General features: G+C 42.5%; 1 protein-coding gene across 1 annotated transcript in view; it reads left to right on the forward strand.

Annotated features, from left to right (window-relative positions):
- mcu (mitochondrial calcium uniporter) overlaps positions 1-14,977 on the forward strand; it is a 59,065-nt gene that overhangs the window by 15,721 nt on the left and 28,367 nt on the right. Inside the window, exon 3 of the mRNA XM_047603572.1 lies at positions 13,141-13,250. Within this exon, the coding sequence (XP_047459528.1) occupies positions 13,141-13,250 (110 nt within the window). The remainder of the gene's footprint in view (positions 1-13,140; positions 13,251-14,977) is intronic.

A 14,977-nucleotide genomic window follows, 5' to 3' on the forward strand; every position in this document is an offset into this window, starting at 1 on the left:
CAAACTGATAAAGTATCTGTGGGAAGATCCACAGAGGCCCCTCCCCTCAACCCATATGACCCAAAGCCCCCCATGAACAACATTATGTTACCAGACACCACAGGACACCCTGAGAAGACCCATGTCCATTCTCTGATGAGTCACAACTGTTTTGGAGGCACCTACACAATATGAGGAAGGTGTTCATTTACTATTAAACTGTAATACATTTTTGGTTTGTGTGTCACAGTTAAGCATCTGCACAGAAATAGTGTTCAATAATAGTTATTCATTTTAGAATTACTAAAAGTTGACTTGCAGTCATCTATCTACTGTCCTGCTGCGAAGTGAATAGTTCATTTTATTGTAGAAGTAGTTTCAACTATAAAATCACCTGTCACTTTATGAGCAATGCTGCAAGTGTGATATTGATTTACCATAATAAATGTATTGGAATGTTCTGTAGGCAGTCCTATCTATATAACATGAAAGTGTTTGGCACTGCTGCAAAATCCTGATCAATATAATGTTTTCATAAAGCAGTTTTGGCCCTTGTTTTGACTCAAATGACCAAAAAACTTGGTACATTTATCCATTTTTTTTTTTTTTGTCATTTGATCATTATCTATTCTAAAAAAAAAAAAAAATGTGGTTTTCCATTTCCTACATGTTAAAGTCAATGAGGACTTGCAGGGGACAGTGTGTGGGAGATACAATCTTGCCTCTGCTCAAAGTCACCCCTGGGACGCGGGGAAGTAAATAAATTGCTTATGTAAATAGCTGTGCTGCTATAATCCATTGTTGATGAGGTCACTGATGGGAGGCCCGGTTTTTAAAGTCCTTTCTTCTTTGCACGACAAGACCCCTGAAATTCCTACCGAATTAAAAATAAAAATCATATTTAACATTTTCTCTTGCAGTACAGTATATGCCACGCACACTCAACACTGACAATTAAAAAAAAAAAATGTTGATGACTCATCCTGCACACTACTAATATTATGTGCAATGAAATGCTTTCTAAGATGTCCTTACCCCCCCCACCCCCCACCCCAGCTGTTCAAGCTGTATTTTTACAGAACACACATAAATATTTAAAGTTGCACTCCACTAGCGACTTTATAGGAACTTGACCTCTAGAATCGCAGCATTACCAGGGTATTCGTTTAAGAAAAGATAGATACAGATAAAGTACAGCTTAAATGAAACAATCCGGTCCAGCATTCTTGCTAGCCAACATTACGAGTGTTTTGTCAATAAAAAAATGCAGATTGTTGTTCTCGGTCATGGTTTGAAGGAGCGTTTTGTAGGAGTTCGTCTTTATTGTGCAGCTGCTCTATGTTATTAATAAGCCTGACATTTGTGTAGGCTAATGCTAATTAGCATTATCAGCACGACTGGGCAGGACTATTCCCTGGAGCTCTGGTGGTGTATTCAGGCTGAGGTTGTTTAATGCACTGATGCAGCGGTCCTGCTGCTGCTCGCTTAATAGGTTCAGGACACGCTGTAGGTTTGTTATCGATATTCTGCCCCCGTGTTTGTAGCGCTGACAGACATTTGAGAGGTATCTGTGTCTGTTTATCCGTCGTTGGAATGCTTGTGCATGTACGCGCATGCCTGTAACGGTGTTCCTTGAGGGAGAATCTGCTGACCTCTAAAACGCCGGTGGATGTCTCGTCCTCGTTCCACACACGGAGGTCAAAAAGCAACAGGGTGCGAGCTCCGCAGCCCTCCTGTCAGTGAAGGTTAGCGATGACCCCGCGCGTATGTGTATGCCGCATACCCTACTGGACTTCCGTCACACAGCTTGAAATGCGCACAAGCTTCTCTCGGCTTCACACACTACAAACCTGCTTTTCTCTCGTGACGCCGGGGATTGTTAGTCAGCTGTTTGTTGCGAACGCTTGCTCGAAGCCCTTTGATTTGAAATGAAGCTGTCGGGAATGAAACAGGCGGCGCAGAGCGAGCGCAGATACTAGACATTTCCATATAATGTTACTCATCCTTTGCCAGCTAGCTTGTGGCCTGCCATTCTATTAATAGGAGTGGGGAGATGGTGGAGAGGAGACATTGTTGAAAAATGCATTTCCGTGGAGTTTTCATTGGGTTTCGGCTTCATGATTAGCGAGCCATTGTGGACGACTGTATTCTGTGCTAGTTTTGGTAAAAGTATGTATTTACATTCCATGTCTAGTTGTCAGGACATTGTCATAGCGGTCTGGGGAAAGTCAAATTAAAACAAGCTTGTTCCTCTCTGCTGGCTGCGGATACCGCCGCAGCAGTGCCCTCATTTTCCCGGGGAAGCAACGTGTGGCAGACTCTAGCAGACCATTTTATTTGTAAAGTTTATTTGACCCTGCCTCACACACGCAGAGGGAGCATGCAAAACCAAAACAGAACCACTCCCTACACTCCTACATGCAAAGCATATCCCGTGGACACTGAGACAAATCTTATTTTCAGTCTCCTTGAGAAGGAGCATCTGAGGCTTTTGTAGATTGCCTGAATCTCCTGGCAGCTTGTGTGAGACACGTGGATGTGTTTTCCTCGGTGTAATAGTGCTCCATTATGTTGCTCTTAAGGTATTTAAGCGCGGTCACATGTCCAGCGTGTGGCTGCTATATTAAATTATTTGAATTGTATTGCTTCAGCTGTTTCCTTGTTCAGCTGTTGTCCCTGGGGCATTGATCTAAGTGTGGGTGGGGCTCGCTCTCCCTGCATGGAAAACTCAGCTCATGCATTTGCCTCCCTCACAGTGTTATTTGTGGTGTTTTGCCTGTTGTGTTGCCCGGCTGGAACAGAGACGCATGGCATCCCTATTATATGCAGGGTGCAGGACAATTGTCTACCTGTCAAAGAAAGATCATTGAGTTGTCTGATGCTTGTCAGTCATCCAGATAGTGAGTAGGTATCAGCCAAGAGTGTGGCTTTCCCAGGGAAAGTGGTTAAGCAGTGAGGAGGCAGAAGAGCTGAGCTTAGCATCTGTCAGTGGTGCCCCATCAGCTGAGCTTTCAAACTTTTCAACCAGACCCCCTTACGAACCTGGGTCCTGAGGCGAACTCTGGGGAAATCCCGGCCCATGCGTGAACTTGAGGGAGGGAGAAGAAAAAAGGGGAAGGTTGGGAGTCTCTCTATGATAGGCAGGAGAAACTCAGGATAGGGGCCATTTCCGCCTTAGGCAGCGCTTCTAGAGTTACAACGTTTTGAGCTGGCTTGTAAATCCGAGTATTTTACACCGGCATGTGAGGAGTATGTGAGGGGAAAAAAAATAAAAAATACAACCACAAAGTTCACGTGACTAACAGAGACTGATTCTGAGGTCACAACAGAATCAAATAGCAAATGTGCAGGTTCACGGACCTATTCAACAGTCCCGGTGCTGCTGTTGCCTGGGTAACACCGTGCACTGTGAAAATGTTCCTTTTCCAACGGAGAATTGAAGGTTATCCATCCCACAGTCCTCTGTTGGCTCCTACCGATGACAAATGATGTACCCATTCTTAATATCACCTCGTCTGGGAAGATATAGTGCGCCGTTTATCTGTGCAGACAGTGCAGAGTCTAATTTATTACAATTTGGTTCGAAAATTAAATCCTAACTATTCAGCTGACATTTTACTACAAAATATATATATTTTTTTTATATCTCAACCAGCAGTAGCAGTAGGTCAGGCTCAGCAGTCAGTTTCCTCAGAAGACTGCAGTTCATTGATTACAATCATGACTGCTGTGTTTTCTAGTCTCTAATGGAGCAAAAGGTTTCCAGCCCCTGCTGCTATGAAAATATAGAAGGAGAAGGAAGTTGTTATAGTTTTATCACACGTGGGTGTCCGCATAGGTGACATTGTAAGAAGAGTTTGAGTGTCACCAAGTAGCTGTTGCCCACATTCCTTCATCGTGTCCTAAAATCTTCTTTTATCGTTCCAACATTAACGACTAAAACGAGATCTGGACCGGTTTCGTTAACGCGCCTTCCAGTAGCTCCTTCACATTAAAAGCTTTGCAGCCGTGCTAATGAGAAATAACGCGGCGTGGATGAGAGAAACAAAGTGTTGAGTTCGCATTCGGGATGTCTAACACCGGCCATCGGTTGTGTAGCAAGATGTGCTGCGATAATGATACAGAAGCTCGCCTCGCATAGCCGTGACTAGTCTGCTATAATGAGTCGAAGGACACGCTGTACCGCAGGTGAGAACACAAGCCTTTCAGTCAAGTGGCGTGGGTGGGAAGCAGTGGGTGATGTGGTAGCTCTTTAACCCTTAAAAACATATAACTTTTGCCTTTAGAACGTCAGTGATTTACACAGCCAGACCATTATTGTCCTGAGAACTAGATGTCATCCTCGCGGCTTCGAGCATAGCGTTTAGAATTCACTGGTCAGTGAGGACAAAGGTGGGGGTATACAGGAGTAGTCCAGGTATGTAACACGGTTATAATTATCGCCGACTGGTTCTGTTTCTGCGTGGGTGTGGCCATTTGGTTAAAGAGCCAGGATAAATGGCTTCTTGTGCGCCGGTCATGTAGCAGTGCCTCGTTTGTGGGAACTTGTCCTGTGGGGAATCCCGCTAAACCGATCATATGTGAGCCTCAGTTTCAACGGAGACAAATGACAGGCCTGTAAAATTTGGATTGATGGAGCTGACTGGAGTCACAGCACGGGCTCAGCTTCTAGTTAAACCTGAGCCGCCGTGATGCCTTGATGCCAAAATAAGAAGTGTTACAAAAGGAGTAGGGGAAAGGCTCAGTGGCCTGAGCGAGTACAGAGAGACAACCTGCAGTCAAATTTGAGCAAAAAACTGTTTTTACTGGCTCCCTGTGTTAGTGCATCTTTTTATTCACCAACCAACACTGTGTGTGAGCCACATTTTACTTAATATATGCAATATCTGCCCGTGCTACTTGCGTTTATTCCTAAATAGTGAATGTTACTATCGACTGCTGCTCTTAAAGACGACTGAAAACGTGGCCCAGTATTATAATTTAACACAGCTATTCATGTGACACAGTTCCAGTAGGTGGTTCTTGCTATTTGCGGATTTCACTGATGCTAAGAATGAGAGCTTTGTAACGATCACACACAAACACAGACTCGCAGACATCCATGGAAACGCACATGGACGGAATCTTTCTCCTTCACAGTTCCTCCTTTTCTCTCTGGTGCCTGTTTGCCCAGTCTCACTCTCACTCTCACTTGTGCCTGCGTTTCCTCCCCCTCACGCCCACGCTTCCACTCACTGCTGCTGATCATCAGCTTTATCTCCGTGGCTAGGAGGATTCGAGTGTCTTTTAGTACGGCATAAAACAAACAGCACATCCCGTGCATCATTTTCGGTTCCGCCTGAATCCTCCCCTCTTTGCGGGACCTTAAATCCTCCTTTTAAAAGTTAGCGGGGGACAGCAAGAGATGTGAGAGCGCGATAAAGTCAGCAGTGTTCCTCCTGACATTTCCAGGCCATTCTGGCTTTCCTGCGCAACTGGCGATGTTATGGTGTTGCTCTCTCAGCCCTTCTAAGCTTTATTTGGGTAACACCTGAGGCAATAAATCAGAAAAATAGTTTAGATATTCTGTCCTACAGCGTTCCTGTGTTCCTTTCTTAGTCGGCTCTTGCAGTCCTCAAGACACCTGGGGATGAAGCTGCTTTGTTGCCGTGTTCCATTATGAATGAAGGCAGTTTTCAGCCCACCCATTCATCTCTGCTGCAGCAGGAGATGCTAAGCTGTCAAGCTCACTTTATGCAAACCCCGTCTCCATGACCTGCTTAGGCATATATGTGTATATTCCATGTGAACCGTGAACAAATGGCTGAGGCGTAGGAGTGTTGGTGTTTGCTGAGCATGCAGGTGCGAGTGTGTCTTTGGGTGATAAATGGTGAAGGCAGACACTGACCCTGCAGCCTTCTCTGCTTCTGTCAGGTTTATATTATTTCGTAGGGACCCTGCGGCATGGCTCTGGTAATTCCTTTGTCCAGCCCTGCAGCAACACCCGCACAACCACACACATATGTGCTTCCACACCCAAATCCCTGTGCGTCCTTCATAGAAGAGGCCGACAGTCCGGTTCAGCTGGTATGTGTCTTTGCCTATGAACTGGTTAGTTTCAGGTCCTTTGCACCGCCTCTGTTTACCTGGACAGGCAATTTTCTCTCCACCCTGGAGCTCTTTTCTCTCTATCTCTGCTTATTATCAGGTAACATCCAGGGAACCCCTGTTACTCGATCAATTCTCCCATTTATATAAGCCACTCATTGGCCAGCAGTCACTCAGCGGCCACCACCCCTCTTTACCCTGGTCTAGCAGGGTGTGCTTAATGTGTTGGAAATTTCATTTAACTCTCCTCTTCTCCTCTGCTATCTCGATATATTCATCTTCCCTTTCCGTGGCCTGTGATTGCATGCAGTGGAAAGCCAGCCAGCCCTTTCCCCTAGGGCTGACTGGCTTTCCACTACTACTGCTGCTGGAGATACAGAGAGGGTGAATGAACCAGGCGGGAAGAAGAGAGAGAAAGATAAGGGAACGGGAGAGAAGGCCAGATCTGAGCCTGAATCAGTTAAACTATTGGTGCAGCCTCTCTGAAACGTTGCTGTCTCCAATGTCAACAACAGTATTTCCCATACAGCAGTAAGATAAAGCACAGAGATAATCACTCGTGTCATTCTCTGTATGCCCTCGGCATGCAATATTAAGTAGGACAAGCAAATATGATTTAGGTTAAAATGGCCACCGTGTTTCTTGAGTGTCTCTTTTTTTCTGAAAGTATCTTGTATTTATGTCTACTGTAGCTGTTTCCTTGCTTAAATGGGAACATATAACCTTCCCATTCATTCATTCATTAATTTTTTTCTGCCGCTTCCGTCTTCCTCTGGGAACATGATCCGCTGTGTGAAAACACACACCATATTCTAACATCTGCATGACCCATGTTTCCTGTAATTGCATTAACTGGCCAGTCCATTAAAGCCATGCTTAGGGTCCAAATACCATGTACTGACTTGTCATCGAGGAACTAGATGGCTTGTTTGTGACGTTACGTATAATAAAAATAAGGAAAATTTGAAATTCTTATTTGTACTGTATGTTTTTTCTCATCCCACGTGTATTGTCTCTGTTATATTAAGAGTATCAAGCCTCGTTATAATTGCACTCTGCAGTGATTTGATCGGCGTAAATGGCAAGGTTATATACAGCATTGCCAACTGTTTCCCTGTAGATGATTATTTTTGAGAAACTACTTGTAGGGACTAATTGGCTGTTGGGCAGACGGTGAAAACACGCAGTCTACACGGCAGCCCTCTTAACCTAGCATCCGTGACATCTAAGAATAACCATTAGCCGGTCTGAACTGTGAGATATCTCGCATAAGGAGACATCTGAGTCTTCTGGATGCTTGCTGATGAGTCGTTTCCAGTAATTAAAGCTGTTACAGATCACAGTCAGTTCATGCATGGGGAATGCGCAGAGGTGACAGAATGCCAGAGTCTGGCCTTGGCTCAGCATTCACGCAGGCACCCCCCTCCCACCCGGTATGAGTCGCTGCAGATCAGATTAACGCTCAGGTGGCGTCAAACTAATGCATCCGAGGAACATGTGAAATGGTCTAGTTTGTCTCTTTAGATGGAGTTTGGCTCTGTGGCAGGGTTTGTGATTGACAGGGCTCTGATCACTGGAGATTGGTCCCGGAGCTGCACCGTGCTCATAACACCCCCTGACATAATTCAGTCAGCAAATCAATAAATGTCGGGGAGTGTGAACTTATTTTCTCACCGTGACGAGGAGTGTGAAGCATGTGTCTGTCTTGAGTATGTAATGTGGTGTGGATGTTACTTAACGTAATCTAATATCATCTAACGTCTGATTATATTGGGACCTTGTGATGATAAAGGACATTCTTGCAGTTTTATACCGTCAGGTTTTGCTGTAAAACCATCGTCAGGGGTGCAAAGTAAATCGGGAACTATACCTCAACAATATTTAAGATAAATCTCCTAGACCAGGGTAAATCTCTTTGTTTTTATATAATACAAAAAGCGAATCAATAGTCTAATACTTTGAGAAGACACAATTGTCCCTTTGAAAAAATACCTTTCACTGGAAAAGTTCTGTTTTGTAACTGGGACTAAATATGGTGCTAATTATTGTTTCGGGTTTATTTCTTTGCTCTTCGTCAAGCAGTTCAGAACTACGTAAACATGTCTCACTCAAGTATGCAGTCAAAACATGAAAATCCTCTTTTCAACTGGCTGAGTCACAATATGTTATGGTCTCATTTCTGTTGCTGCTTCATAAGCAAGAAAACAAGTCTTTTTTCCCCACTTGTTTGTTGGTTATTGTGTTTTATCCAGGAGTTGCGCTGCAGTCAGTTGGGACTTAACCAGCTGGAGACTTTTCTATCAGGAGGACGAAGTGGTGTGTTTTGAGACTGCATATATTCTGCGTGATCCTACACGGTTTGTTATACGTAGTATCTAGAGAGTGCAGCTGTCGTCCTCTGTGGCAATCTAATCAACAGAAATAGATGGAGCCCTCCCTCTTTGAGCCGTGGGCCTTGTGGAGCAGAGAGGTCACGGCAACTGTTTTCAGCAACGCCCTGTAAAGGTGCATGTAGAACTGGAGTCCTCAGGAAAAAACAATAAAAAAAGTCACATTTTAAATTAGAGCAATTTGCGTGTAAGTTAACTTTTTTAAAATACTTTTTTTTACATTCATGTCTAGTTGTGTCTAAAGCAGTGACTGTTTAAAGATCCCCCAGCCTTCTGTTGCGATACCCACTTGAGTGTGGTGACTCATGCTGTTGCCATCTTGGCAACTCTGCTTAGCTCCCAGCTAACCCACGTGTCTCTAGAAAGATAAATGAATTCAACTTGTTGTCATGAATTGGTAATGTAATTATAGATCCCGCAACTGTTTTTTGTTTTGTACCAGGCACTCATATTTATTTTTTCCATAAAGTTGAACATTTTAGATTCTAGATGCAAGGACATTGACTCGCATTTTGAGTCAGAATCAAGTGGCCATTTTAGGAACTACAGCAACTTTTGTCACGTTGGCTTAATTTTACAGCCCTAGAGGTTGCCACTTGGTCTGAAGCTTTAAAGGGATATGAGCCCGTACAATCTCTCAAGCATGGATTGATGCTACATTTGTAGATACGTGCCCATCCATTTTTCTAGTTCAAGTCATACTTATAACCAGTCTGCATCTGATATAGCATCGTCACCCAGGGGAGTCTGTCTTTAGGTCTTCCAGTCCTGTACTATCCAAATTCACACCAATCTGGAACCATAAATTGACCGTAAAATGAACTTAAATTGCTCGGTTTCCCTCCATCATTTTAGTTATTAAGCTCCGATCATATTAAATTAGAATCATAGTCTTCAAAGAATACCTGCAGCGCATTAGTCAATTTTATGTGAATATTAATATAGCGTGAAAAAGGGGTTAAATTCACTGTTGTTGTATTTATTTTCTATGGTTTGGTTGAGTTATTGCACAATAAGTTAAATGTAGTAGTGTCTTATTTTAGCCTACTAACGAATATAGCCATATTACTCAGTAACTGTAAGCTGCAGCTCCACTTCACTGCCAGAATGAGTCAGTTTGGGTTGCTTGGCAAAGGCCTATGCTTCAGTGAATATCCTACATTGAATCGCCAAGTCTTCAACGAATGCTGTTCCTCCTCCTCACTAACAGACTAGAGGGCACTTTTCATAGTCACTGGAGTCTTGGATACTGGCCCCTCCCATTAATTGACGCCACATGTCTGACTTGTGGTAGATAAGAAAAAGGCAATAATCGTGTTATAAAATGCTATCTTGGTACCAAGGTCCATTGCCTATTGCCTATCTTAATGTTGAGGACACTGTGTTTGAAAGTCCCGCTGTGATATTGCCCTTTGCCAAATCTCTATTGCCTGTTACTCGGTGGGAGTATGTGTGTGTCCGGTTGTTGAAATTGGACTCCTTAGGGGGCTAATAGTCAGCTCCAGATTGCGTTGAAAAGAAGATGTCAAGCACAGTCATGAACAATGGAAAGTCTCTCTCATTAACTCTCATCGACAATCCTTTCATCAAGATTTAATTCTGCTTGTTTGCGGTTGTAGAAACAGAGAGCTGCAGGAGGAAAAATTTGTCGCCAGTGCTGGTTATCACAGCACCTCTCCAGGGTGGCTAATGTTTGACCTCGACTGGTCATGAAACTCTGCAGGTTTGCATGCAGCGAAGTAAGGATTTCCCACCAATTACAGTCATACTTATTTTGTGGAATGTATCCATCTTAAAGAAAATAGTTTCCCTGTGTAAATATATATTTAACCGTTACCTTGGCAGAGACTCAAATGGGCAAGATCCAAGCCCTGTCCTTGCTAGTCATTTGTAATTTACCAAGGAGTGAGGGTGCTTAAAGGAAAGGTAATTGTGTGTGTAATAACATGCAGAGAGATGCGGTGTTAAGCAGACATCCACTCGTCGATTGGAGCTCTGATAGCGGAAAGGACATAGTAAATATGTCTTTGGAGAATTACCGCAACACCACGGCATCTCGTGCCAGCCTTCTGATTGGGGTCTAGTAGATTACCGGTGATTAATTAATGATACTGCTTGAATTTATTGGCAGTGAGATGGCTGTGTGGTTAGCTGTGTCTCCTCCTCACAGCTGGAACAGAGCTGTCGTGTTGTCATGTCCAAACACAGATGACTGGTGAAATTGTCGATGGTGTCGTTATGAGTGTTGTGTGAACGTGTTAGTCCTGTGATAGCGCCATTCTAACCCTGGTGTCACCTGTCCTTGGTGTACAACACCTCTTGGCCATCGCATACTGGGAAAGATTCCAGCCTTGTTTCGCCCTGAGGAGGAGAAGCAATCTTGAGAGTGAGCTCAGGGATACTTAGATTTATGACAGGATCCGAAAGGTCTGGTGAATTTGCCTATTTACTGTTTTGCATTGCGTTTGACGGGAAGATTGATACCACTATCAGGTTTGTGCAGTAACTATAAAACTACCACCAGCACCCGGTCACTTTAAGGTTTCCAGGTAACGGAGGGCGACTACAGGTAGCCACTAATCCCCAGTCGAGTAATAGTGGCACGAAACCCCCATAAAACTCCTTTTATGGTTTAGTTTTTGTGTTAAAAACCTTCACAGGAGCTGGAAAGTGGATTTTGTTTCCTTTGGTCATAACCAGGATAACTGCTTCCTCTGGGGATGTCCTGATCAGTATCGGGCCAATCAAGGCATTTAAAAGAAAAATGGATTGTGAGCATATAACCAAGCCCATCTTTTTTTTGTATTTGTCTTACAGCTGCTGGCAAACCAATTAAAATGTGAAAGAATGTGACTAAACTGCTGTGTGGAAATACTTAACAGGACTGACTCTGTTGCATACTTTTATAAAGCTGGTTTGACAAGAACTTTTGTATTCATTGTGACAGTTTGAAAATCCAAGTTAAGTTTTGCATCACATAGCTAGATAATTATATTTGTTTGCTGGTTATATATTTATTAAATATTAAAACTATCCAGCTCAAGTTTGTACTGTAGAGATATTCAACTGTCAAGCATTTAGACCAATGTTGAGTTGATACCACTGTCTCAATCTTGATATGTTCAATTTGATAAGTATATTTCTCAAGTATTCGCTTCCTTTTAAATATAGATATAATCTTTCTTGTAGCTCTCTCTCATGATTGCACTTGCAAGTTTTAAAGAAACGTTTAAAACAAAACCTTCACTTGTCTATGAGATACAATATTATTAGAAATACTAATGTAGGTTAAAAAAAAATGTGAATATGCTTTATTCGGTGCACCGGGATCTGAGTAAATTAGTTTCATTATTAGCAACTTTGCCTCATAACTGCTAGGCTTGAAAATATAATCCTTATGCCTGACCTTTCCTATTGTAAACGCATAATGGAGAAAGCCATAAACAGGTTAGTGAAGTGTTTCAGTACTAAGCGGTCTGTGTTGATAATTTCCCTGTGATCAGGTCCCCTGAGACTAAACAAATCCACATACATGGGTCTAAGGTGAGCAGTAAACGGGGTGCACTGCCTGTGTGCATTGTCAAGGTGCTCTTAGTGTTTATAAACCACTTTATCTCCATCTAATCTTTCCTCACTGCTGGGAGACAGGGAGCGTCTGAGAGCATACCTTGAAGGTGAAAGTATTTTGGTCTTTCCAGTCTACCATGACTCTCTGTTATACACTTGATTCTACACTCGCATATAAACTGTTTCTATCTTTGAAAGGACTTTCTATTGACATAATGCCTTTCCAACCACAACCCTAACCCCTAACAATCTTAAGTGCCTCTCACACTAATTGTGTAATGTGACTTTTACCTTCCAACCAAGTCTTGTTGTGTTTTAACCCTCAAATGTTGAAGGTCCAGTGAAATGGCCTCACAACGTGTTCCTAGCGTGTGGTCCCCACATCTTAATCATCTTAATACAAATGAGAATACGAACACACTCATGTTTCCGCTTCTGTTGGTCTCTCTCATAACCTAAACCTTAAAATCAAGTATTCATTGAAAACAGACCTTTGAAGATCTGTCCAAAAGTGAGGACTGGCCAAAATGTCATTCCAGAAATTCCCTTACTCACAGATTCGGCCTTTGCAAAGATCGACACACACAGTAAAAAAAAAAAAAAAACAGATGAAGTGAAAAATCTTTCTTTCTTCCCAAACCAGCACATAAACCTTATATCCGTACTCACCAGAGCTAGCATATTTCTTGATTTCCCTTAAATACAGTAACAGTAAACTCGTAAGCAACTCAAGAGATGGCAGAAAATGAACTCTCTGCTAATCCCGGTTTAAGTGCAGCTGCAGGCCAGTGAGCTCTTTCATCTCCGGCTGTCTGTTGCAGCAGCAGGAACTGCCCTACGCGCTTTCCAAAAGCCTATGCAGGAAGTTTCACATGGTATTTCCACCACCTCACATCCACTGTTCTCTGTAAGAATGAAATCGACCTGGCCTGTGATGGGAATAGAAAATAAAACACAACTACCACTTTCACGCCTCATTATTTTAAGCCCCTTTGTAGCTGATAGCAATTTAGATGCTGATGGTGGCTGTTTTGAAAATAGCATACGGTTTCCACTTGTGTTTATCGCAAAGATACAGTTTGAGCTTCCCAACTTGACATTTGTGTCCTTTCTTCAGCAGGAGGTACTGTCTGCTCCTTTCACCCATCAGACTGTCAGGAGAGCACATGGCCTACGGTCAGCAGCCCACTCCACACTCTTCGCCCAGAGACTGCCCTGTCTCCACAGGTTAGTGAGCCTTGTTTCTTTCTATTGTAAATCACATGAAAATAGTACATTGTCTCATTTTCCTCGTCTCATTATTGATTTCCTTGCCACGCTGCCTTAAGAACAAATCCATACTTCATCCATATTACAGTAGGTTAGTTGTGTGTTTGCGTCTGCCTTATTGATGTGAGCAGCACTTGACAGCAGCTAGCATCAGCACTTTCTGACACCTTTATCACCCATTGCAGGTGATTTGAAAAGGTCAATCAGGAAATTGTTGCGTTATTATGCATCCGAGATTTCAGATTGTTGTGGATATTGGATCAATTCTGGCCAACTGAGTATTGGCAGTCATTGTATAGACTGAGTCATCCAGCATTCAGTAGGTGCCAACTGTAATACGAATTTCAGTAGCGGAGGTTTGTTTAGTCTCCTGTGATCTTTTAAATGCTGAAAGAAACACCGTGTTTCTTATGTTGGCAACCATGGGGAAGATTTATTTTTGGATTTACATTCATCCAAGCCCCCAAAAAAACCCTTACCACTTGTCACTGTTTTGTCTAGGAGTTTATTATTTTCATTTTACCAGTAATTAAGACAACAAGGGCTTTTTAGCAGAGAAGCTTTTGATGGTGGATGAGGTTGGTGGACGGCAGCCTTTTGATAGATCTATTACCAGGGTGTTATCTATTCAAATGTATTCCCCACTGTTCAAAGAAACCTCCTTGTGACGGTGTCTTGACTCAGTGCTGCTGACACGAAGCAGAAGCAGTGTGTGCTGTCATATGAAGCAAAAAGTTGCTACGCTCTGCAAATGATCACTTTGACAAATATATGTTTAGATCCTAAACAAAGATTTGCAAATGCAATGCGGCATGTAGCAGGAGACGTAGCTGTGATATCTGAGGTAGATGTGAAAGCAGAAGTATCAGAAGTAAATGTAGTTTTGTTGCAACACTGCACACTGAGAAACATAGATGTTGTGTTATTCTGAACAATTTTGAAATATCACAATGGACTTAAATGATATGCAGATGACTGATGCACTTCTCATACCGTGATACTGGTGAGGCTCGTGTCTGTTTTTGTGCAGACTAATTTCTTCCACAGTTGTATAGTATATTCAACAAGCTACATGCCATGTGTTTTTTTAGACCACATTGTAGTGCAATTTAATAAAAGTTTACTTTATCACATCAGGAGTCCAGAGTACTTGTAAATCTTGCTGACTTAACCAAAACAGGACAATGGAGAATACAATTCTTCTCTTGATTAAATACATTTAATAACCATTCATGTACTTTTAATTGTACCATGCAACTTTAATTATAAGGTTGGATGTTTGGCTGATTGGATGAATATGTCGGTTATGACGATTGAGTCTACCATCAGTTCTTTTTTTTCTAATTTGTATTTTGCTTCTAGTGAGTAAATTACCAAGAATAAGAATAATTATGCTGTTTTGACCATGGATTAAAAAAAAAAAAAAAGCCAATACCCATGCTGTTCAGGCACCTCTGCAAATGTATCGGCAATTGCAGGACTGAATTTGGCCCAACCTGACTTTATCTGCAAATTAAGTTTGCTTAGTTGTCACGGATTTTTTTTCTGAACACTTAAAGCATCTGTTGTCCCCCTGATAATTTTTTCATAAGCTAACGCTGTAATTGCTGAGTAGATTCGAAGTAAGCGTTCACCAATGTCAGAGTCTGCATGTCTGACGTATTACGTGTTAATTAAGTCTGTTC

Source organism: Mugil cephalus, chromosome 13 (assembly GCF_022458985.1).
Source record: "Mugil cephalus isolate CIBA_MC_2020 chromosome 13, CIBA_Mcephalus_1.1, whole genome shotgun sequence".
NCBI classification, from domain to species: domain Eukaryota; kingdom Metazoa; phylum Chordata; class Actinopteri; order Mugiliformes; family Mugilidae; genus Mugil; species Mugil cephalus.